At 43.2% G+C, this 23,788-nt stretch overlaps 1 protein-coding gene across 3 annotated transcripts in view; it reads left to right on the forward strand.

Moving 5' to 3' along the window:
• dync2h1 (dynein cytoplasmic 2 heavy chain 1) overlaps positions 1 to 23,788 on the forward strand; it is an 866,357-nt gene that overhangs the window by 271,733 nt on the left and 570,836 nt on the right. For all 3 annotated transcript variants that reach the window (XM_072476728.1, XM_072476730.1, XM_072476729.1), the window contains exons 43-47: positions 674 to 933; positions 11,914 to 12,160; positions 14,648 to 14,799; positions 20,347 to 20,491; positions 21,869 to 21,971. In XM_072476728.1, coding sequence (XP_072332829.1) covers positions 674 to 933; positions 11,914 to 12,160; positions 14,648 to 14,799; positions 20,347 to 20,491; positions 21,869 to 21,971 — 907 coding nt within the window. The remainder of the gene's footprint in view (positions 1 to 673; positions 934 to 11,913; positions 12,161 to 14,647; positions 14,800 to 20,346; positions 20,492 to 21,868; positions 21,972 to 23,788) is intronic.

Raw genomic sequence — 23,788 nt, forward strand, 5'->3', positions numbered from 1 at the left:
CGTGAAGCCCGCGGTGCCTCGTTAAGTGGACCAATTAACATTTGATTCCGGTGATAGGCTCGTTGGGTCAAGGGTCGGGAAGCTCGCAGAGCTTCTTGCTCGCTACCACACTTAGAAACTTTTGCATTAAATTGGGCCCTAAATTTCTGTCACGGTGGATCTTTCCAGTCAGGAGCAGGATAACATTAGCAACATTTCACAGTTCATCGTGCATTGCTGCATCAGGGCAATTATAGAAGCAGCACTCCAGAAAGTCAGTTGGTTAAAGATAGAACTGGAGCCAATTTTCATGCACTTTTATTGAACATTTATTTACAGGGTTACACATTACAGGTATATAGTCATAATACGGTAGCAACTGTGGAAGAAATATTTTTCTATTTCATATCCTCAGTTATGTTCTTGCCCTTTTGGCAAAGACATGATGAAGAAGCAGGGAAAAGAAGTGTGTTTAATGTTAATAAAGCTCTCTTAAAATATCTTTGGATCAGCTGCTAATCTAATAAATTCTGAATCATTTTCTTTACATGGACAATTAAGTGATTAGTTGTTCATATAATCCATCAATGCTGTCATATTCTTATCTCCCATAAAAGCTGAAATGTTGAAAAGATGTTCATTTGTTAAACGTGTTTCTAATGCTTTGAAAAATATCAATTTAATTTCAACTCAGGTTTTAAACTGGGCAAGAGAATCACCGCCAGATCCACGGCAGACTCTGGACACATATTATGACCAACAGAGTGGGCGACTCATGGCATATCAGATGGAGAAACCAGAGAATCTGATTGCTGATGATTTCAGTAATCCTCAGAAACTTCCTGTCATACGAACTCCTGACATGCAAAGAGGGTTAGATTATTTTAAACCTTGGTTAAGTTCGAACAGCAAACAACCATTTATACTAGTCGGACCCGAAGGATGTGGAAAAGGGTAAGATTTTGCTTTGAGTAATCTTAACTGTATGATGATAATCACTTGATGGTTTGAAGATAACTGTAGTATTACATGGTGAACTGTTCTGTGCATCGATCAAAATATGTTGATAATGTGGGATGCGATTTTCCAGTCCCCCCCTCCCCAATCTCTTGATTAATAAAGGGATCAGGGGAGAAGGCAGAGTGGGGATGAGAAAAATATCAGCCATGATTAAATGGCGGAGCAGACTTGATGGGCCGAGTGGTCTAATTCTGTTCCTATGTCTTATGGTCTTATCATGCGCCGTTGTTTCCGGCAGCGCAGCCGGCTCATCATTGGCTGCTGGCGGTATCTTCCTGCTCCGCAGATGTCTATAGCATCATGTGTGGTTTGTCCGTCCTACTGCTGGGGAACCTGCCACAAGGGCGGAAGCCTTCGGCAGGATCAGAAGTCCCTGTCAGTGGGAAGGGCCAGAAAACTATGTCCGTGGAGTAGAAGGAACTCCCCTTAGCATTGTTCCTTATGGTGCCGATGTTTGATTGTCATGGGAATGACCCTTTAAGAAATGTGTGCCTTATCAAATGGCTTCAGTGATGTCATTGTGTGAGTGGAGTTGGGCTGTGGCTCTGAGTTTACTTTCAGTTTTACACTGTTGGAAGCTGGATTCAGACAAAAGAAGGCTTCTCGTGTCTCTCTCTCTCTGCATGTTAAAGGTATCCAGATCGCTTGACAATTTAAAAGTGATACCTTTTTTCTGTAAAGAATTCAAACCTACTGTTTTGTTAAAAGGGTTTTTCTGGTCTTGGATGTTGTTATCAAATTGAGACAGTTGAAAGGAAAGTTATTGAGGGAGAGAGAGAACTGCAGCTGTGTGGGGGATGGATGTTTGTAGTTGATAAAAATGCTTATTGTGTGTGTTTATAAAATGTTAACTGAATTTGTAGAATAAGCTTTGTTTTGTTTAAAAGTGCTTAAGGCCTTGTTGAATAACACCTGAAAGGTAGGCCCTTATGCTCCTCATAACCAAAATCTATAAACAGTTGTGGGTCAGGTGAACTCCATGATACATTTTGGTGTTCTCTAAACCCTGACCCATAACAGATGCAGAAAGTGGAAGTGTCTGCCATCCTTACCTCGAAGGTGGACTTCCAGTTATGAACATGGAGTGAGTGGTCGCACAGAGGGCAGCTCCTGTTCGAAAGCTTAGAACTGAGCGCCTTTTGCCTGAAAACGGGAGAAACTTTGACGGGAAACTGTAGTTGAAGGTATGGAGGAGAAGTTGCCCCTGGGTGTGGCATGTCTGCTGGTTACCAGACCCAGAAGAAGAAGGTGAAAGACCTGGCCAAGATGCTGGAATAATAATAATATTTTTTATTGTCACAAGTAGGCTTACATTAACACTGCAATTAAGTTACTGTGAAAAGCCTCTAGTCGCCACATTCCGGCGCCTGTTCAGGTTCACAGTGGGAGAATTCAGAGTCCAAATTACCTAACAGCACGTCTTTCGGGACTTGTGGGAGGAAACTGGAGCACCCGGAGGAAACCCACGCAGACAGGGGGAGAACGTGCAGACTCTGTATAGACAGTGACCCAAGCCGAGAATCGAACCTGGAACCCTGGCGCTGTGAAGCTATAGTGCTAACCACTATGCTACCATGCTGCCCACAAAAAGAGACCTGTGGTGCTGCAGTACTTGGAAAGATGGCAAAGGGGGAAGGGTTGGCGAAGTTTGGAAAACTCCAGATGGAGCAGCTGATGGTTTTTATTAGAGAGGAGTTTCATCAACAAAGAAAGAAGATACAGGAGGACCGATCGAAGCCCATCGAAAAGGCGCTTCCACCCCTGAGAGGTTTGATGGAAAGTCGAGAAGTGCTTGGAGGCACAGGGGTTGCAGATCCGGGAGATGGAGAGGGCGGTGTCGGACCTCAGTGAACGAGTGGTGGCATTGGAGGCGGAGGTGGGGCTCCTGTGGGACCTTTGCAAGTCGTTAAGAACAAGGTGGAAGAGCAGGAGAACACGTCTAGAAGGCAGAACCTGTGTATCGTCGGCCTGCCTGAAGGAGTGGATGGCACGAGTGCCATGAGATATGACTTGAGGATGCTGGCTGGGCTGGTGGCTGAGGGGTTGTTGGACAAGGCCCCAGAGGTGGATAGAGTGCACAGGTCTCTAAGACCAGAAGCCAAGGGCGGGGAGCTGCCGTGGGCGGTGATCGTAAGGCTCCACAGGTTTGTGGAGAAGGAAAAGATCCTGCAGTGGGCCAGGGAAAAACAGAACTGTGATTGGGAGGGGAACAAGGTCCAAATATACCAGGACATTGGAGCGGAACTGGCAAAAAGATGTGCTGGGTTCAACAGGGCCAAGGCAGTGCTTTATCGATGGCAGATTAGGTTTGGGGTGCTGTACCCGGCGAAACTGTGGGGACTTTTGAAGGCCAGTAGTATTACTTTTAAACCCTAGAGGTGGCCATCGACTTTATCAAAGAGCATAAACTGGGGGAGAACTGAACTTTGATGGGAAATGGAGGATTTGGCATAATGGAGTTCGGAGAATATGAGCAGTGAGGGGGTTGGAGGGTGGGGGTGGGGGGGGGGGGGTGTTCTTTTCTTCCTTGGTGGAGGGTTTTCGTTGGTTCAACTATTTGTTACGGGGGCAATAAGTTTGTAAGGGGGCAACTACCCTCCGCACTCTCGTGCCGCCTGTGTTGGTGTTTATTTTTTGGAGGAGGCGACCTGTGGTTTTGGATGTGTCTTTGTTTGGGTGGGGGAGGGGGAGGTCCACGGAGAGCCACTTACACAGATCAGGGAGGAGAGGGTGGAGGGAGGGGGGTTAGATAGGAGCAGCCTTCGGGCAGGAGCTCCCACGCTGGCAGGTAATGCTGGTGAACGGAAGTGAGGTGGGGGAGATGGCCGCGAGAGATGGTCGTGGGGGGAGAAGGGGATGCGACATGACAGGGTTGGAGAAGAAGCGATGTCTGGGGCAGAGAAGGGGGCCACCTTGGATGGGCCCGGTACAGGGTGAAATTAAAGGGGATAGAGTCGGTAAAGGAGGATGACGGACAGTAGAGGGGAATGAAGGCGCAAGCGTCTGGTAAGGCTTATAACATGGAATGTGCGGGGACTCAATGGGCCGGGGAAGAGAGTTTGGATCTTTTCGCAATTGAGGAGTCTGAAGGCGGGGATGGTCTTTTCTGCAGGAGACGCACCTCCACAGGAGGGACCAGGTCAGGCTGGGAAAGGGATGGGTGGGCCAGGTATTTCACTCGGGGTTTGACTCGAAGTCGCATGGGGTGTCCATTATGTTGAGTAAAAAGATGGGGTTTGTGAGTGCGAATGAAGTGAGGGACCTGGGTGGGAGATACATGATGGTGAGCGGGGTGTTGGAGGGGACGGTGGTGGCGCTGGTGAATGTATACGCACCAATTTGGGATGATGTGTGGTTTGTGAGGGTGTTGCTGGGAGCAATTCTGGACTTGGCCACACATCAACTGATTATGGGAGGAGACTTTAATTTTGTGCTGGAGCCGAGGATGGACAGGTCGAGCCCCAGATCAGTGGGAAGGCTGCAGATGGTGAAGGAGCTGGGAAGGTTCCTGGAAAGGATGGATATGGTGGACCCCTGGAGATTTAAGAACCAGTGGGGGGGGGGAGACGAAGTACTCCTTCTTGCACGTGTATAATGTTTACTCCAGAATTGATTTTTTGTGGTGAGCCGTGAGATGTTGGTGGGGGTGGAGTACGCGATGATAGTATTCTTAGACCACACGTCGCGCTGGCTAGAGGTTCGACTTAGTTCGGGATCGGAACAGAGGCCGGGATGGAGGTTACCTGGGGCTGTTAGCGGACAGAGGATTTTGTGATAAGGTGCAGTCGGTGGTTAAGGACTATGTGGATTTGAACCAAAATGGGGAGGTATATTTCCCGCTTTCTCTATCTGTTAGCTTTGACAAAGAGTCATCGGACTCGAAACATTAGCTCTTTTCTCTCCCTACCGATGCTGCCATTTGATTTTCCAGAGATTTTCCAGCATTTTCTCTTTCGTTTCAGATTCCAGCATCCGAAGTACTTTGCTTTTATATATATATATATAGGGAGGTATTGGCGGCCACATTCTGGAGGCATTGAAGGCGGTGGTTCGGGGGTTGATTATCTCGTTCATGGCACACAGGGATAGGAAAAGGAGAAAAGAGACATAAGAAGATCATAAGAACTTGCCATTGACAGCAAATGCTTCTGTAGAGCATTAAAAAAAAAAAGTTTTGAGTACCCAATTCTTTTTTGTTCCTAATTAAGGGGCAATTTAGCGTGGCCAATCCACCTACCCTGCACACCTTTGGGTTGTGGGTGTGAGACCCACGCAGACACGGGGAGAATGTGCAAACTCCATATGGACAGTGATCTGGGGCCGGGATCGTACCTGGGTCCTCGCCGCTTGAGACAGCAGTGCTAACTACTGCACCACCGTGCTGCCCCTGCTTCTGCAGAGCTGAGGCTTTCAATGCAGCTGAGATTATGGCATGCTATCACGTTGGGAAAGGAACTTTCCATCCCCTTCATCCACAGAATTCAGTATCTTTTCACCCTCTCTTACTGGTATTCCCATTTCTTCGTTGTCCACTTCCTCATGCAATGCCATGCTCACGATTTAACAGGTCACTTCCTTTAAATGACATTCTGCGTTTAATCAGTTTGCCAGCTCCTCAATATCTAAGGATTTGAGTCTTGCATACATTCTGTAATTATCCTGGATGCACATTTCTTCCATGTTCAGGAACAGCATGAGCCCTCGGGTTGCACAGCTGATCTATCTTCTGGTGGTTGGAAGACCTGGAGGCCTGTGTTTTGGGTGCATGTTGTACTCACCTTGCCAGAATGAAGAAGGCCCTTGAACCACTTATGGCACTGCATTCAGGCCCTTCTCATAACTCTGTGGTTGTTCACCTGTTCCGCCACTTTCAGAAAGCCCTGCTTGGTTTGGCTGGGCTAACCATTCCTCCAATTTCCATGAACAAATCAGCTTGTCCTTGCACCACCTCCAGCATCTCCTCAAGTGTAGCATCACTGAATCTTGAGGTTGCCCTGACATGGGTACTTCACCCTTACCTTTTCTACTCCTTGCATCTCCCTGACCTAGTGTTACAAGACTCCCACAATAATAGCTGCTGTATTCCTTTTAAATTGGGCCTGCACTAAAAAATAAAGTTGTTGCAAACAATGTTTTAGATGCTTGTTCCACCTTACCACATCCTTCGCCACTTAGAATTATGTCCTAAGTGTGGGGTAAGCTGTTCACCTTGTAAGGGATTCAAGATTGAAATTAGGCTATTTTAGAAGATTAACTAAAATATTTTGCAACCAAGTCTAATACAAAACAGGAGGGTTTTATGTCATTGCTGGAACAGGAGCCTCTGTAATTCACAAATCTGAAGCTTGCTAGTCACCACTAATGCTGACTGTTTTAATTTCCCCTATTTTAGTTGTTTTTCACTGACTTAGAGTCCAATTGGAAAATTAACAACCTCATTTAGCTTATTTTTAGTCTTCAATAATAATAACTTGTGAATTGGGGGTTACCCTGAAACTTTTGGACATGTGCAAATATTTCCCTTTGTGCTTGTTAATTTTCTCATGAAATACAATCTGCCCATGTCATTTGTACTGGCAAACAACATACTTCGGAAAATATTGTTTCATCTTGATTATTGCTTTATCTAAATCTTCAAGCAACACGTTGGTCTTTTGTGGATGCTAATTATTCTCTGGTACGAGAGGCTTCCTTTCAAATGCCTTTTATTCCTGCCTATTTGTTATGTTGGGACATATTAGTATGTGATATCTACATCCACAAAAATAATGGGCTGCTTTAAACCACCTAAACATGAAGTTTAAGTGCAGCTGAATATAGTTTGTTCTTGTTCTATTGCCACATTTATTAATGCTCTAAATTAAGCTCCGAATTTGAACAGTGATCTATTTAATTGAGCCATCTTGCTGCAATTTTGCTTAATTCTTGCAAGATGATAAGCAACACATTTGTTGACTTTTACATGGACAGGCTAGAAGATAATGCATCTATTCGGCATATGGAGTTCAACATAAATATGTTGTTGTTGTTAGTGTATCTTCACACCCATATACTGGGGTGAATTTTCCACCTCCCCAGCCACGTGTTTCTTGGCAGCATGCTGTCGCTGGCGGCAGGATTCTCTGTTCCTGCTGCTGACTAATGGAATTCCCACACTGCTGGAAACCCGTGGGCGGAGGTGTGCTGCCGGTGGAACGGAGAATCCTGCTGGCAGAGAATTCACCCCTTTGCTTTTTTACCCTTTGGGGATTAGTGGGAGAAATGGTGGAAGGATTTCTGCGCTGATTATCAGCCTGCTGAACATTCCTTCCATGGCCAACATGTCCTGGCGTTAGACTTGAACCCGGAGCTTCTGGTCAACTGCTAGGGGCGCTACCACTGCGCCATAAGACCTTTTGCATAAATAAGTGAAGTTGCATAATTTGAGGAGAAAAGAACTCTGTATCCCTTGGAGAAGATTTATATTGTACTCAGGACATGTTCTGTAGATTTGTTTTGGCAGAGTCCTCATTCTAGCATTGTGCGTAGAAAAGACAATTTAACGTCTGACTTCTGTGCCATCAAATTGTGTTTTTTTACGAATGATAAACATGCCTGCCATATTCTCTCCATTACAGAGGCATTAGCCAATTTTTAAAAATTGACTAATATTTGGATTAAAATAGCTGAGAGGAAGTTTAGCATCTCTATTTTAGTTGTGGTGTATTAACCAGATTCCTAGTTTTGGTGACCTCAAAACAACTTTCTAAAGCCAAGAGCCAACGTTTTCTGGCTTTGTCATGGTGGCACCCTCCACAGGAGATTATGGGGCCCAGCCAAAAGTCCATTGATTTTTGGTGGGTCCAGACAATCCCGGCAGTGGGCATGGCTGGAAAATCCCACCCAAGGGCACTACTAAAGTCAGAAGTCCTGACAAATTTTGATCCAAAGCTCCCCTTGCAACTGGCTTGCAATGCATCAGCTTATCAGGAGAGAGCAGTGGTTTCTCACATAATGTCCAATGGTGAAGAAAAGCCAACCGCATTTGCATCAATATCCTTGAACAAAGCTGAAATGAACTATGCATAGATTGAGAAAGAAGGCATCATTATCAGAGTCAAACGTTTTTACCAATACCTATATGGAAGAAAGTTGTCTTCACGAACCACTGACAACGATACCTGGGCCGCACACTGGTATTCTATCTCTAACACGTAGCACAGTGGTTAGCGCTGGCTGTTGCTCACAGCGCCAGTTTCCCAGGTTCGATTCTTGGCTTGGGTCACTGGCTATGCAGAGTTTGCACGTACTCCCTGTGTCTGTGTGGGTTTCCTCCGGGTGCTCCGGTTTCCTCTCACAAGTCACGAAAGATGTGCTATTAGGTGAATTGAACATTCTGAATCTCACTCGGTGTACCCGAATAGGCGACGGAATGTGGCGACTGGGGGCTTTTCACAGTAACTTAATTTCAGTGTTAATGTAGCCTAATTGTGACAATAAAGATTATTATTATTAACAGCGAGCCAGATGAGGAGATGGGCAATGCTTTGTCAGCACATACATACATGATAAAATATCATCAAGCAAATCTAAATGGAAATGCAGGTGGATTCTCTTGATTACTTTTACCGAAAAAGTTGTTAATGAATAGTTTGAGTTGTAATATTTTCTATTTCTAAGAAGTTGATAGCTCTCCTGTAACCACAGGACAAGCTAAGAAGTGTACCAGAAATAATCCAGTATTGCTAGAAGTCATGGACATGGTACTTTGTGGCAAGACTGCAGGAGTAAACCCGGAATTGAAGCCATTTGTTACTTAAGGACTCAAACTATCCGTACAGGCTGGTTGTTTCTTCTGGGGAATGAGGGTCACCATTCTGCCATTGTTAAGGAAATGTATCCTAAGCCAACTGCCTGAAGGTCATTATAGGAGAGTAAGGGTGAAGGAGATAGCCAGAAGCTATTTTTGGTGGCCAGGGCTCAATAACGTAATTGAGGAGAAGGTGGACATGTTTCGGCTTGTGCAAAGGTTTGACACCTGTCACAGATCATGTGACACATTGATGATATAATTGGCCGATTGTGCGGGCAAATGGGCAATCTATCCTAACAACCGGCAGAGTAAACACCTTTCCAATAAAGCTGTTGTTTGTTTGTACCTTCGTGGCCTGCAAGTTTATCTTTTAAATACACCACAATACTGAAGCAGATAAGTGGAAATTACGGTTGCATTTATCATAACCAACGGTGGTGTTGTCGATAGTGTGGAAGGATGTAGCAGGTTACAGAGGGATATAGATAAGCTGCAGAGCTGGGCTGAGAGGTGGCAAATGGAGTTTAATGTAGAGAAGTGTAAGGTGATTCACTTTGGAAGGAATAACAGGAATGCGGAATATTTGGCTAATGGTAAAGTTCTTGAAAGTGTGGATGAGCAGAGGGATCTAGGTGTCCATGTACATAGATCCCTGAAAATTGCCACCCAGGTTGATAGGGTTGTGAAGAAGGCCTATGGAGTGTTGGCCTTTATTGGTAGAGGGATTGAGTTCCGGAGTCGGGAGGTCATGTTGCAGCTGTACAGAACTCTGGTACGGCCGCATTTGGAGTATTGCGTACAGTTCTGGTCACCGCATTATAGGAAGGACGTGGAGGCTTTGGAGCGGGTGCAGAGGAGATTTACCAGGATGTTGCCTGGTATGGAGGGAAAATCTTATGAGGAAAGGCTGATGGACTTGAGGTTGTTTTCGTTGGAGAGAAAAAGGTTAAGAGGAGACTTAATAGAGGCATACAAAATGATCAGGGGGTTGGATAGGGTGGACAGTGAGAGCCTTCTCCCGCGGATGGATATGGCTGGCACGAGGGGACATAACTTTAAACTGAGGGGTAATAGATATAGGACAGAGGTCAGAGGTAGGTTCTTTACGCAAAGAGTAGTGAGGCCGTGGAATGCCCTACCTGCTACAGTAGTGAACTCGCCAACATTGAGGGCATTTAAAAGTTTATTGGATAAACATATGGATGATAATGGCATAGTGTAGGTTAGATGGCTTTTGTTTCGGTGCAACATCGTGGGCCGAAGGGCCTGTACTGTGCTGTATTGTTCTATGTTCTATAAGTTCCCAATCCTCCTTAAATAAAGAACTGCCAGATGACTGGAGAATTAAAAATGTTAGACCCATTTCAAGAAAAGAATGTTAGAATAAATCCAGCAACCACAGGCCAGCCAGTTTAACCTTGGTGTTGGGAAAGCTTTTAGAAACAATAATTTGGGAGAAAATTAAGAGTAACTTGGATTAATTGACGAAAGCCAGCATGGGTTTTTTCAGGGAAAATCATGCTTAACTGCCTTAATTTTAGTTTTCTGATGAAGTAACAGAGAGGGTTGATGAGGTGGAAATAGATTTTCAAACAGATTCAATAAAGTGGGCCAGAACAGACTTGTTTGCAAAATTGAAGTCCCTGTGGTCAGAGGGGAAGTGACAGCAAGGAGGCAAAGCTGACTGAGTGAGAGGAAACCGAGTAGTGGTGAATGGTAGTTCATCCAATTGTAGAATGTTATGCAATGGGGCTTCCCATTGGATGGTACTCAGCCCACTGCTTTTCTTGATTTTCATTAATAACTTAGACTTCGGTTATGCAGGGCACAATTTGAAAAGTTACAGATAATACAGAACTTGAAAGCATTGTGAACTGTAAGGGGCATTGTGATAACGTTCAATAGGACATAGGCTGGTAGAATGGGCAGATGCATGGCAGATAAAATTTAATGCAGGCAGGTGCAAAATGATTAATTTTGTTTGGAAGAACACAGATAGGCATTATAAACTAAAGGGCACAATTCTAAAGGGAATCAGGAACAGAGAGATCTCAGGGTATGTGTGCACAAATTATTGAAGGTAGGGCAGTTTGAGAATGTGATTTGAAGGACAATTTGGGCTTTATAAATAAAAGTACAAGGACAATTTGGGCTTTATAAATAAAAGTATAGAGTACAGAAGGAAGGGAATTATGATCAACCTTTCTAAAATACTAGTTTGGCCTCAGCTGGAATATTCAGTCCAATTTTGGGCACTACACTTTAGGAAGGATGTGAAAGTTTACAGAAAAGATTTACATGAATAATTACAGAAAAAGCAATTTCAATTATGTGGATAGTTTGGAGAAGCTGGTTTTGTTCCACTTATAGAAGATAGAGAGATTTGATGGAGACATTGAAATTCCTGAGTAGGTAGAAATAAATTGTTGCTGTTGGGAGAAAGGTGGTGAAGAAGAGAACAAAGATTTAAAATGATTAGCAAACAAATCAAAGGCAACATGAGGAACAAGTTTTATGCAGTGAATTTAGCGTGGCCAGTCCACCTACCGTGCACATCTATGGGCTGTGGGGGTGAGACCCACACACATTGGGGAGAATGTGAAAACTCCACACGGATAGTGACCTGGGGTCGGGATCAAACCGGAGTCCTTGGCGGCGTGAGACAGCAGTGCTAACCACTGTGCCACCATGCGGCCCCTTTTATGCAGTGAATGGTTATGATCTGGAATGCACTGTCTGAAAGGAAGGTGGAGGCAAATTCCGCCGTCATTTTCAAGACGGAAGTTAAGGGAAAACATTTGCTGGGAAGATGGTGGGGGAAGGCAAACAGGCTATAATGCTCTTGTAGAGAGTTAACAATCTTGATGGTCTGAAAGGTCTCCTTCTGTACTGTAACAATTCTATGATTCCATAGCTTCATATGTGGAAATGGAAAAATAAAATCACCCTCCCCACTTGTCTATTCATTGCCTTAATTACAAGATTTATAGTTCAGTTGTTTTGTTGCGGAAAATCCAATAAGTTAAAATTGTTCCTTTATTCCCATAGAAGGAAAACTCAATAGGTGAAATGTTAATCTATGCAGAAAGCCTTCTATTTTAATGGTTCATTTTTATTTTCAGGATGCTCCTTCGTTACGCATTCTCTCAGCTCAGATCCACTCAAATTGCAACAGTTCACTGCAGTGCACAGACCTCTCCTCGACATATTCTGCAAAAATTGAGCCAGACATGCATGCTTATAAGTTCTAACACTGGTCGTGTATACAGGCCAAGGGACTGTGAACATCTGGTATTATATTTGAAAGATATTAACCTACCAAGACCAGACAAATGGGGAACCAGCAGTGTTATTGCATTTCTACAGCAGGTTAGGACATTATAAATTTATTTATTACATGTATTTGCTTTAGTTGCTTTATATTTAATTTTGTTCAGCATTGTAGTAAATTGTTTAAGTATATTGCCATGTCAGCTTTCACTCCCATTTATGGGCTTAAATAAACCGTTTGCAGCTTCCTTTGAAACAGTAGATTACCACAACCATGTAGGATGTGCATGGAATCATACTGAGCAACAGTGGGTATTTTAATTGGTAGAATTCTTTCAAATAAAGGTTTTTCTTTTCAAGTCGTCCTCTTGCCATTGTCACGTTTGTAGGCCACAAATGTATCTGAATCGAGTTGACAAAAAGAAAATTTGGTTTATTGCAAAGCCTTTATATTTACAATATACATCAGATCCCTGCCGGGTCTGCTCTGTCGGTCCTATACCTGGCCGGCTTTATACAGAACTCAATCATGAATGTCCACGGGCTCCCCACCCCCTTCGCGGAGTAGCTCGTATTCAGCGGAGACTCATGGGGAGACTGATTGCTCTAACCCTGTAGGGTTATAGCAGTCACCTTTACTCATTTATATTGTCCCCTCTCTTTAAACCATCTTATATATCTCATGCTTATTTTCTTAGAGGATGGAAAACTGACATTTTGTTTATTTCAGTGTTTTAATTAGTGGACAGGTAATGTTTTCAGGGCTCCCTAGAACCATAGAAACATTATGGCACAGAAATGGGCCATTCAACCCATTGTGTCTGCACCAACTGAAAAAACAAGCCATTCATTCTAATCTCACCTTCCAGCACCTGGTCCATAGCCTTGCAGGTTCCAGCACTTCAGGTGCAGATCCAGGTATCTTTTAAATGAGCTAAGGGTTTGTGCCTCAACCACCAATCGGGGCAGCAAATTCCAGGCACCTACCACCCTCTGGATGAAAAAGCTTTTCCCCCTGATCCTTCTACTAATCACCTTAAATCTGTGCCCCCTGGGAATTGACCTCGCTCGTGGAAACAAGTCTTTCCTGTCTACGCTGTCTAGGCCCCTAGTAATTTTGAACACCTCAAACAAGTCACCCCTCAGCCTCTTATGTTCTGAAGAAAACAGCCCTGCTTGCCCAGTCTTTCCTCATGGTCACCATTTTCAAGCCCTGGCAACATTCTTGTAAATCTCCTCTGTACCCTCTTCAGAGCAAATATATCCTTCCTGTAATGTGGTGACCAAAATTCCACTGTGGCCTAACCGGCATTTTATACATTTTCAGCATTATATCTCTGCTTTAGTATACTGTACCTCATTCAATAAAGGAAAGCATTCAATTTACCTTTCTTAGCACCTTATCTACTTGTCCTGCCACCTTCTGGGATCTCTGGATATGCACTCTAAGGTCTCTCATTTCCTCTATCCCTCTCAACAACCTCCCGTTTATTGTGTATTCCCTTGCCTTGTTTGCTCTCCTAAAAGGTATCATCTCATATTTCTCTGGATTAAATTACATTTGCCAATTTTACTCCCACTTAACCAAACCATTGATACCATTCGGGGGTCCACAACTATTCTCTTCATTATTAACTACATGGCATCTGCAAATTTCACAATCATCCATAGAATAGAATAGAATCCCTCCCATTTTTAAACCCGAATCATTAATATATGCCACAAACAGCAAGGGACCCTGCACTGAGCCACATGGAACACTATTGCAAACTGTTTCCCATTTGCAAAAACATCTGTCAATTATTACCCTTTTGTTTCCTGTCACTGAGCCAATTTTCGATCCAACGTGCCACATTCCCTTGTATCCCATAGGCTTTTACTTTTCTGACCAGTCTGCCATAAGGGTCCTTGTGAGCTCAGCAATGACATGGTGTAATCAGCTGTTATGAGATATAGAAATGCAACCAGGTTACACCTAACTTATGATTTTCACTTCTCCTTGGATGGGCAAAAAAGTTATCCAATCCTGTATCCCCTCTCGTGATTTAATTTGGAACCTTGTGATTTAAAAAAAAGTAAATTTAGAGAGTACCCAATTCATTTTTTCCAATTAAGGGGCAATTTAGTGTGGGCAATCCACCTACCCTGCACATCTTTGGGTTTTGGGGGCGAAACCCACGCAAATAGGGAGAATGTGCAAACTCCACACGGACAGTAACCCAGAGCCAGAATCGAACCTGGGACCTTGTTGCTGTGAGCAGCAGTGCTAACCACTGTGCCACCATGCTGCCCGGTGGAAACTTGTAATTTGGAAAGTGCCAGGCGTGGGACTGTATCCTACCATATTATACTAGCAGACCATTGTTTTTACTTGGAAGCATAAAGACTATTGGAGTCTTCAGTAATTAAAAAGAAGACCTGAAATTCAGTATTTATGCTGAAATGATATTGATTATTTAATCAGCATATATCTACATCATCAGTTGGGGGGTAACCTGGCTAAATTATCTTGTTTGTAGCTGAAAACCTGGTACAAATGCTGTATATATTTATAACTCATTTGTGTTTGAAAAAAAAATTCCTAAGGCACTGACGTACCATGGTTTTTATGATGAAAATTTGGAGTGGGTTGGATTAGAAAATATTCAGATCGTGGCTTCAATGTCAGTAGGTGGTGCTATGGGACGGCACACCCTAACAACAAGATTTACATCTATTGTGAGGATCTGTACAATAAAGTAAGTAGCATAAATGGCTATTTATTCTTTAGTGACATAAGTAAATATAACCTATTTTTCATTAAATTACAGTTACGCATTAATATTAAAATAATAGAGTTCTAGTAAAGCAATTACATTAAAAATTATATTTTGAAATCTTGAGCATGTTACTTTCAAAAAAAATAATGATTTGTGTGATGTTATTCAGCACTGTAAGTGCTGTTAAATGGCTTAATTCTTTTATATGCATTATTTGTAACTTTTTGCTCCTCAGATTACTGTATTCTACAGTGACTGATGTAACTTGTTAGTCATGTCACTAACTTCCACTTTGCTATCAATTTAAACACTATGCTCTGTCAGGGTACTTTGGACCAATCTATCTTTGACCAATTTTCTTTCATTTCCTTCTGCACTACCCGGTTAGGGCAGCAACAAGAAGGTCAGCAACAACTTGCATTTGTATAGTGCCTTTAGGATGTCTGAGACCCGTACACACATTTGAGATATCTGCACTCATTCAATTTTAGCTTCTTGGTCATCCCCAATTTTAATTTCCCTATCATCCACCGCCATATTTTGAGATGCCCTCCCCTCTGGAATTCCCTCCCTAACATTCTTTGTCCCTCTATTTCTTCTTTTAGGATCCTCCTTAAAACATTTGCTTTTGATCATCAGTCGTAATGACGCTTTTTGATGCTCGGTGTCAAATTCTATTCCATAATGCTCCAGTGATGAATCTTGGGACATTTTGCTATTGTTATGGGCCAGGGTTTAGAGAACCCCAAAGTGTATCATGGAGTTCACCTGACCCACAACTTTTAATAGATTGTGGTATGGGGAGCACACAGCCCACTCTACAGGTGTGGTACAGCAGAAATGGAAAAGTATTTTTTAAAGCAAAACAATGTTTATTCTATGAACTCAAGTTAACCATTTTAAAACATACAGTGAACATCTTAGCAACCATTAATTCAAATACAACCCCCAACGAATACAACACTAAGTAATCGTTATAACATCCTTATAACATCCATAAGACTTTAAAAAAAACTTTTAACTGAAGCACGTCAGGTTTAAATTCACTACTAAGAACAGTTATAACTCTGAATTCACCAAATGATCAAGAGATAGTCTTTACATGGCAGAGAGAACACCATTACACATTCTGTGGCTGACTGCAGCTCCAACACTGAAACGAAACCAAAAAAACACAGACGCACCCAAGCTTTTCTCAAAGTGAAACTAAAAGCTGACAGACAGCCCAGCTCCACCCACACTCTGACATCACTGCAGTAATAAACACCCATTTCCTAAAGGTACACCCACTACAGTTATTCTATAAAAAACACCCATTTCTTAAAGGTACTCTCACATTACACTATATAAATGCAGTTGTTGTTGACCCCTTTGGACCTAATTGTATAGTGCAGAAGTTCTGAAAGGAAACTTTTGCTGACTTTTGCAACCTCTTACACTAGGACTGCTGTCTACAGGAGAGACACGAGTGGGCAAAAACTTGGCAGATGGAATATGATGATGAAGAAAATGTGAATTTATTCACTTTGGAAGGACGAATAAAGGAGCTGAATATTATTTAAATTGAGAAAGTCTCCAGAAAGCTGCAGCACAGTAGGATTGGGGTCCTCATGCATAAATCACAAAAAGCTAGCGTGCAAGTGCAGCAGGTAATAAGGAAGGCAAATGGAATGTTGGCCTTTATTTCAAAGGAAATGGAGTATATAAATAAAAAAGTCTTGCTAAAACTATATCTGCAAGGCACTAGTTAGACCACACCTAGAGTTCCATGAACAGTTTGGTCCCATTATCTAAAGAAAGATATACTGGTACTGGAGGCAGTCCAGAAAAGGCTCACTGGATTGATCCTGGATATGGAGGGATTTTCTTTTGAGGAGAGGTTAAGTAGATTGGGCCGGTATTCACTGGAATTTAGAAGAATGAAAGGTGGTCTTATTGAGCCACATAGGAGTCTCATGGGGCTTGACCGGGTGATGCTAAGAGGTTGTTTTTCCGTTATGAGAGAGACTAGGACCAGAGGGCATAATCACAGTATGAGGACTTTAAGACAGAGATGAGGAAGGATTTCTTCGCTCAGAGGGTAGTGAGTCTATGGAATTCTTTATTGCAGAGGCTGGGTTGTTAAGTGTGCGCAAAGCTGAGATATACAGATTTTTAATCAGTAAGGGAATTTCGGGCTCAGGAGATAAGGTGGAAAGTGGAGTTGAGGATTATCATATCAGATCAGTTATGATTGGAGCTGAGGCAGAGTTTGAGTTGGATGTTGTACCAAGGTAGAAGTGGCAGTCTTGGTGAAGGAGTGGTGTTGTGAATGGTATCAAGTCCAACACCAAGGTGGCAAATGGTCTTGCACAGCTTCAGGGAGTTGCCAGGAAAAGGGGTGGGCATTGTGGCAGGGAACAGTGTTGGTGGTAGAGACAAAAGAATTTGGTCTTCCCAAAATTTTGTTCAAAGAAACTTTTGTTTATCCAGAACTGGAGGGCGGATAATCAGTGTTACAAATCAGATAGAGCTGTTGTTGTCAGCATATTTGTGGAACCTGTGGAATCCGATGATGTTATAGAGTGCCAGCATCGGACAATGAGCATCTCCAACAAGAGAGAATCTAACTATCGCCCCTTGACATTCAATGGCATGACTGTCACTGAATTCCCCTCTATCAACACCCTGGGGATTACCATTGACCGGAAACTTAACTGTACTAGCATATAAACACCGTGGCTACAAGCGCAGGTCAGAGGCTAGACATCCTGCGGTGAGCAACTCACCTCCTGACTCCTCAAAGCCTGTGCACCATCTACAAGCACAAGTTAGGAGTGTTATTAAATACTGTCCCCTTGTCTGGATGAATGCAGCTCCAATATCACTCAAGAAGCTTGAAGCTATCCAGGAAAAAGCAGTTTGCTTGATTGGCACCTCATCTACAAACATTCACTCCCTCCATCACCGATGGACAGTAGCAGCTGTGTTTACCATTTGTAAGATGCACTGTTGGAACTCACCAGTGCTCCTTCGACACACCTTCCAAACCCACAACCACTTCCATCTAGAAGGACCAGGGCAATAAACGCATGGGAATACCACCACCTGGAAGTTCCCCTCCAAGCCATTCACCATCCTGACTTGGAAATATATCGCCATTCCTTCACTGTCGCTGGGTTAAAATCCTGGCACTCCCTCCCTTACAGTACTGTGGATGTATCTACACCACATGGACTGCAGCTGTTCAAGAAGGCAGCTCACCACCACCTCAAGGGTGACTAGCGATGTGCAATAAATGTTGGCCTAACCAGCGAAGCCCACATCCCTTCAATGCATAAAAATAAATTGGGTGACCAGGAAAGACCCCTCCAGGAGTACAGAGGTAATGGTGTGCGAGTGGGAATGAATTAATTATAAATGATTCTTTTGTAATGACACTATGGGCTAGCGTTTGGTCAATTCCGTCTCCCCTTGACCCGGAGTCGCAACATAAGTGGATTGACCAATAATTCTTAAGGTTTTGGAGATCTTTGGCCACAGGCTGTTCCAATGACTTATAGGTACCAGATTTGTAAGTAAACACTCTAAAACTATTTATTTATAACAAGAAAATAATTAAAACGTGCACTAATTAAACTAGAATAATGGCCTGCTAATCTATTACTTTCCCCTTTAATATAATAATAACCTTTTATTGTCACAAGTATGAAGTTACTGTGGAAAGCCCCTAGTCGCCACATTCCGGCGCCTGTTCAGGTAAGCTGGTACGGGAATTGTACCCGCGCTGCTGGCCTTGTTCTGCATCCCAAACCAGTTGTCCAGCCCTCTGAGCTAAACCAGCCCTATAATAATCTTTTATTGTCACAAGTATGAAGTTACTGTGAAAACCCCCTAGTCGCCACATTCCGGCGCCTGTTCAGGTAAGCTGGTACGGGAATTGTACCCGCGCTGCTGGCCTTGTTCTGCATCCCAAACCAGTTGTCCAGCCCTCTGAGCTAAACCAGCCCTATAATAATCTTTTATTGTCACAAGTATGAAGTTACTGTGAAAACCCCCTAGTCGCCACATTCTGGCGCCTGTTCGGATAAGCTGATACGGGAATTGAACCTGCGATGCTAGCCTTGTTCTGCATTACAAACCAGCTGTCTAGCCCACTGAGCTAAACCAGCCCTTTAACCATCCCGCCCTCTACCCAAACACACACAAGACATATGCAGAGAGAAAGGGAAAGGGGTCAAACGATATGGGATTAAAATGTGGAAAATTCTTATGGCTGATGTTGAAGTCTTTGCAGTCGGCTATCTTCCTAGGATGCTTAGAGTTGAAAACCACCAGTTGGTTTGGATCTTCTGGCATGTGCAATCAGTCAGAACTCGCAATTACCAGCCTCACTCAGGTAAGGTTAGAGTTCTCCAATTATCAGATTTTAAAAGGAGGTTTTAAAATAACTCAGCCTACCTGGTGCTAGTCTGGATCTTGCTGCAGGTTTAACTTGCTGTGGGGAGAGAGAGAAAGGCCTTTTCTTCAGAACTTTAGAGAGCTCATCAGGAGAGAGAGAGAAAAATGAGAACTGTGGCCCCCAAGCCTCTTAATCAAAAGATGAACTTCACTCTCACTCTACAAAATGGAGCCTGTCTGAGTTTGGCAGAACATTCCAGAACACTAACGACAATCATCATCGAGAGCCAGTCAAGTCCCCAGAAATCAAAGTAGCTGATTGGCTGGCAGCCAAGTCCAGAGAAATATGTAATCACTGGGCCAGACCACTGGTATCGGGAGGGGGGGGGGGAATCTGTAAAATTCTCTGGTCAATTTTGTTGAAGACTATAGATAGGTTGAATATGGTGTGGAGGAAGACTTACCATGTCACATAGAATATCATTTGTGATATTATAAGAATGGTTTTAGTATTGTGGTTAATAGTCTCTGTGAGCTGGGTATGACCTCCCATGTCCAGTCCCATTGCCTGTTGAATTTTCCAAGGCCCAGGTGGTGGCTGTTGAAGTGGCTGCTGATCATCCAAGTCTTCAAAGAAAGATACAAAAATAGCTCCCTTGAGAAATAGAGAAACCTGACAAAAGGTTTAGAAGACAGCAGAAATTTAGATTTTGATGCTGGAAGCACCACTGCAATCTAAAGAAGAAAGGATCATCTGATCCAGTGAGTTGCAGCTGAGTACCCCTTTTAAGCTGCCTCAAGAGCTTTTCTATAGCAATCCTGTGAGGCTAGCTCGAGGCAACTTGAAAAAAGTTAAACGGGAACAGGTATGGTGTTGGTTTGGTCGGACTTTGACCTTTTAATTATGATTCCATTTGCCTTGTTTGGGTGCCTGATATGCAGCCACAAACAGGGAAGCTAAAATTGCGGAGGTTTGGGAAGATGCGAGCAGCCGTTTTCATTATTCCTCCTGGATGTCGTGAGGTGGAGGAAGGTGGGTGATTAAAATAGGCCCTACAGTTTGTTTAATAGAAAATAAAACAAAGTGTTGGACCCACCATGTCTCTTGTCACAGTTCAGGAAATGCAAGTATTTATTTGATTTCAGCTACCCTGATAGAGAGCAACTGCAGGCGATTTACAGTGCATATCTACAGCCTGTGTTGCATAGGAATCTAAAGAGCCACCCGACCTGGACATGTCCCGCAAGAATACACCAGCTGGCTGGTTCCCTGGTACAAGTCTATGAACAGGTATGCTCCATTGAAGTTGATATTTCTGACTTAATACTGGATTTTATGTGCTGTTTTCATATTATTACGGAGGATATTCTTTTAAATTAAAAAATTTTTTTTTAGAGTATGCAATTATGTTTTTTCCAATTAAGCGGCAATTCAGCATGGCCAATCCAACTACCCTACATATCTTTTGGGTTGTGGGGATGAGACCCACGCAGACACGGGGAGAATGCGCAAACTCCACACAGACAGTGACCCAGGGATCGAACCTGGGACCTCTTTGCCGTGAGGCAGCAGTGCCAACCACTGCGCCACCGTGCTGACCCCTGGATTTTCTTTTAAATTATGCTGGTATTCAGAAATGACTTTTGGGCAAATAGGTGGCGGTCGATGGTGGTGGTGTTACAGAAGACTGGGCGGCGACCTATCCCACCAGGCCATGTTCCAATTCTGTTCCTGCTTCTGAAATCGCTTCTTTTGAACAATGATATGATTTGCTCCAAAAGGATTACGTATAACCAAGTAAGGAAGGATTTGGGGTTTTGGATTAGGATTCTGACATGGAGCGAATGGGATACTGACCCCACACTGTGTTGGGGGAACAAATCCAGCTTGTAAGTTAGTAGCCAGAGGGCATGCTCAATTTCCAATTAGGGATGATGGGTGGGTTCTTGAAGCTGGAGGGCCATCGGGAAGTCCTCCAGCACTGAAGTAGCTGTATGCAACCTATCGCTGCAGGTAAGAGAGAGAACATGCGTCTTCCTTGGTTTTTTGTTTAGAAAATATTTTATTGAAGCATTTGTAATTTTCACAGTTTAACACATTAACATTTCTTAACAACCGCGTGGGCCGACACATGTAAAGAAAACCGAAAAAAAACAATGTTCCCAACTGCCCGCGCCCTATTACCTAACTACCAGTATACTGAGTTTCCTGTCCTTAACTAACACCGCCATGCCTCCTATTTTCTTCCCCCCCCCCCTTACTGCTGACGCTCAATTTTCTTTGAAGAAGTCGATGAACGGTTGCCATCTCTGGGCGAACCCCTGAGTTGATCCTCTCAAGGCGAACCTGATTTTTTCCAGGCTGAGAAACCCTGCCATATCGCTGGTCTTCCTTGTTTTTAAAATGTGTTATTTCTCTGTGTAATATTTGAAAGAACATTTTGAAAATAATATGGTAGTTCTGCAGTTGACCATCACATTAGCGACTGCTTAATTGATGCCTTTGTTCTGATTAAGACTGTTGGTAACTATTAACACAGACACTCTCCTTCTTGAGATCTTCAGCATGATGGCAGAAACCTTGAAAAATCTCACAACATTACCTTCCAGTAGTTTTTAAAAAAGCTTTTTAACATTTGGTTAATGAACTGATTCCTGTTCTTTGTAGGTTCGAACAAAATTTAAAGTGGATGACAATAGTCATTACCTATTTACTCCTTGTATTCTTACTCAGTGGGTACTTGGATTGTTCCGATATGATCTTGAGGAAGGTAAGATTCTCATTAACTAAAATTCATGCCCTTTTTGCTCCTTCTTTTCTTTCCATCTATACCTAACAGTGCAGTTAATATATTTATACTTCTAATTACTAACAAAACACCGAACAATCAAGGATAACCAGAGACATTTCTGTCTGCTTCTTACTTTAAATGCATTTTCAAAATGAGGATGAGGAAACACGCTCAATCCATAAACCTTTGTCTTAGCCAAGAAACAGACACTTTGGGCAGGTTTCTCCGTCCCGCCCGCTGTCGGGATTCTCTGTTTCGCCGATAGATTTTCCTATTGTGGGGCAGCCTCACGCCGTCGGGGAACCCCCGGCTGCCGGCAAAATGGAGAATCCCGACGGCGGAGAATTCAACACCGTCTCAGTTCCCCTCTCTCTGCCTTAGATTTAAAATGCATTTTGTAATGTTTCACAACAACCAACAAGTTGCATGATAATCGAACGATAATTTTGAGATAAAAAATTCTACAAGGGCTGAGATAAGCATACTAGCTTTAATGTCCCTGATGCAGCTTTGGAAACTGTACAAGTTCAAACTTCACTGAACAGATTTAGTGCACTGGGTGAAAATATCAAGTTCAAGTTCAGATTGTAGGGTAAGATTGAGGCATTCAAGTACAAACTTGGACATTAGAAATTTATCTTACTACAGATAATAGTGAAAGAGAAATGTTTTACTGTAAGAGCATTTTCAGAAATTTCCTTGATCCCTAACAAGCTGTGATGATGAATATTGATAGCAAAATAAATTTTGAATTATTGATAGAATCCCTACAGTGCAGAAGGAGACCATTCAGCCCATCGAGTCTGCACTGACCCTCTGAAGAAGCATGCTCCTTCGGCCTATCCCTGTAGTCCCGCACATTGATCATGGCCAATCCGCCTAACTTGCACATCTTTGGATTGTGGGAGGAAATTGGAGCACCCAGATGAAACCCACACAGACACTGGGAGTGCATGCAGACTCCACACAGACAATCAGCCAAGACCAGAATTGAACCCAGGTTCCTGCCGCTGTGAGGCAGCAGTGCTGACCACTGTGCCATTGTGCCACCTGATGTACCAGTTTACAGTGTGTAAAGTAGATGTAAAATTCTGACCAAAAACCGTGACAACACTGTGTAAACAAGTCTGCCACCTATCTGGTTTGACCTACATGTGGCACAAACTCACAATGTGTGGATGACCTGTAATGCTGTCGGAGGCAAACTAGCAAACCAGTTAATTATACAGATCAGTGAATACAAAGAAGGCCCATCCCTTCATCACAACTAGACATGAGAAATAAATCTGGAGATTTTTCAAGAAAGCTCACATGTTGCATTTCTTTGACTCTGAATTTCCTAATCTACGGTTGCATGACCGCAGAAATGATTACATTTTTTTAGATTCATTGTCTCAGTGGCCTCTGGAAAATTGTTGATTGGACGTACCCCGGATGATGCGCTTCAGGATCCCTCAGAAGTGCCAATGCCCTTCTTCCTTCCCACCCTTTACCCAGAGTTGGGAAAGTAGTGGGCCAGATATTTTCCTTCCGACTTCCCCTGCCCACCATATGATGGTGGCAGAGGCGAAAAGAGGCCCTTAAGTGGCCTTTAATCTGCAACTTAAGGGTCTCAATAGGTCTAAGGGTGAGTGGGCTGGCTGAAACCTTACCTGTTCAATGACAGCTGGGGTGATACGGTAAGGCAGTGGGTTCGCCACCCATTTTATTTTACATGCCCCCTGTTTTACATTCCCTCTGCTTTAAAATATGCTGGAGGACCATAAAATTCACCCCCTCACCCCCCCATTGTCTAC

Source organism: Scyliorhinus torazame, chromosome 15 (genome assembly GCF_047496885.1).
Source record: "Scyliorhinus torazame isolate Kashiwa2021f chromosome 15, sScyTor2.1, whole genome shotgun sequence".
In the NCBI taxonomy this organism is placed as follows: domain Eukaryota; kingdom Metazoa; phylum Chordata; class Chondrichthyes; order Carcharhiniformes; family Scyliorhinidae; genus Scyliorhinus; species Scyliorhinus torazame.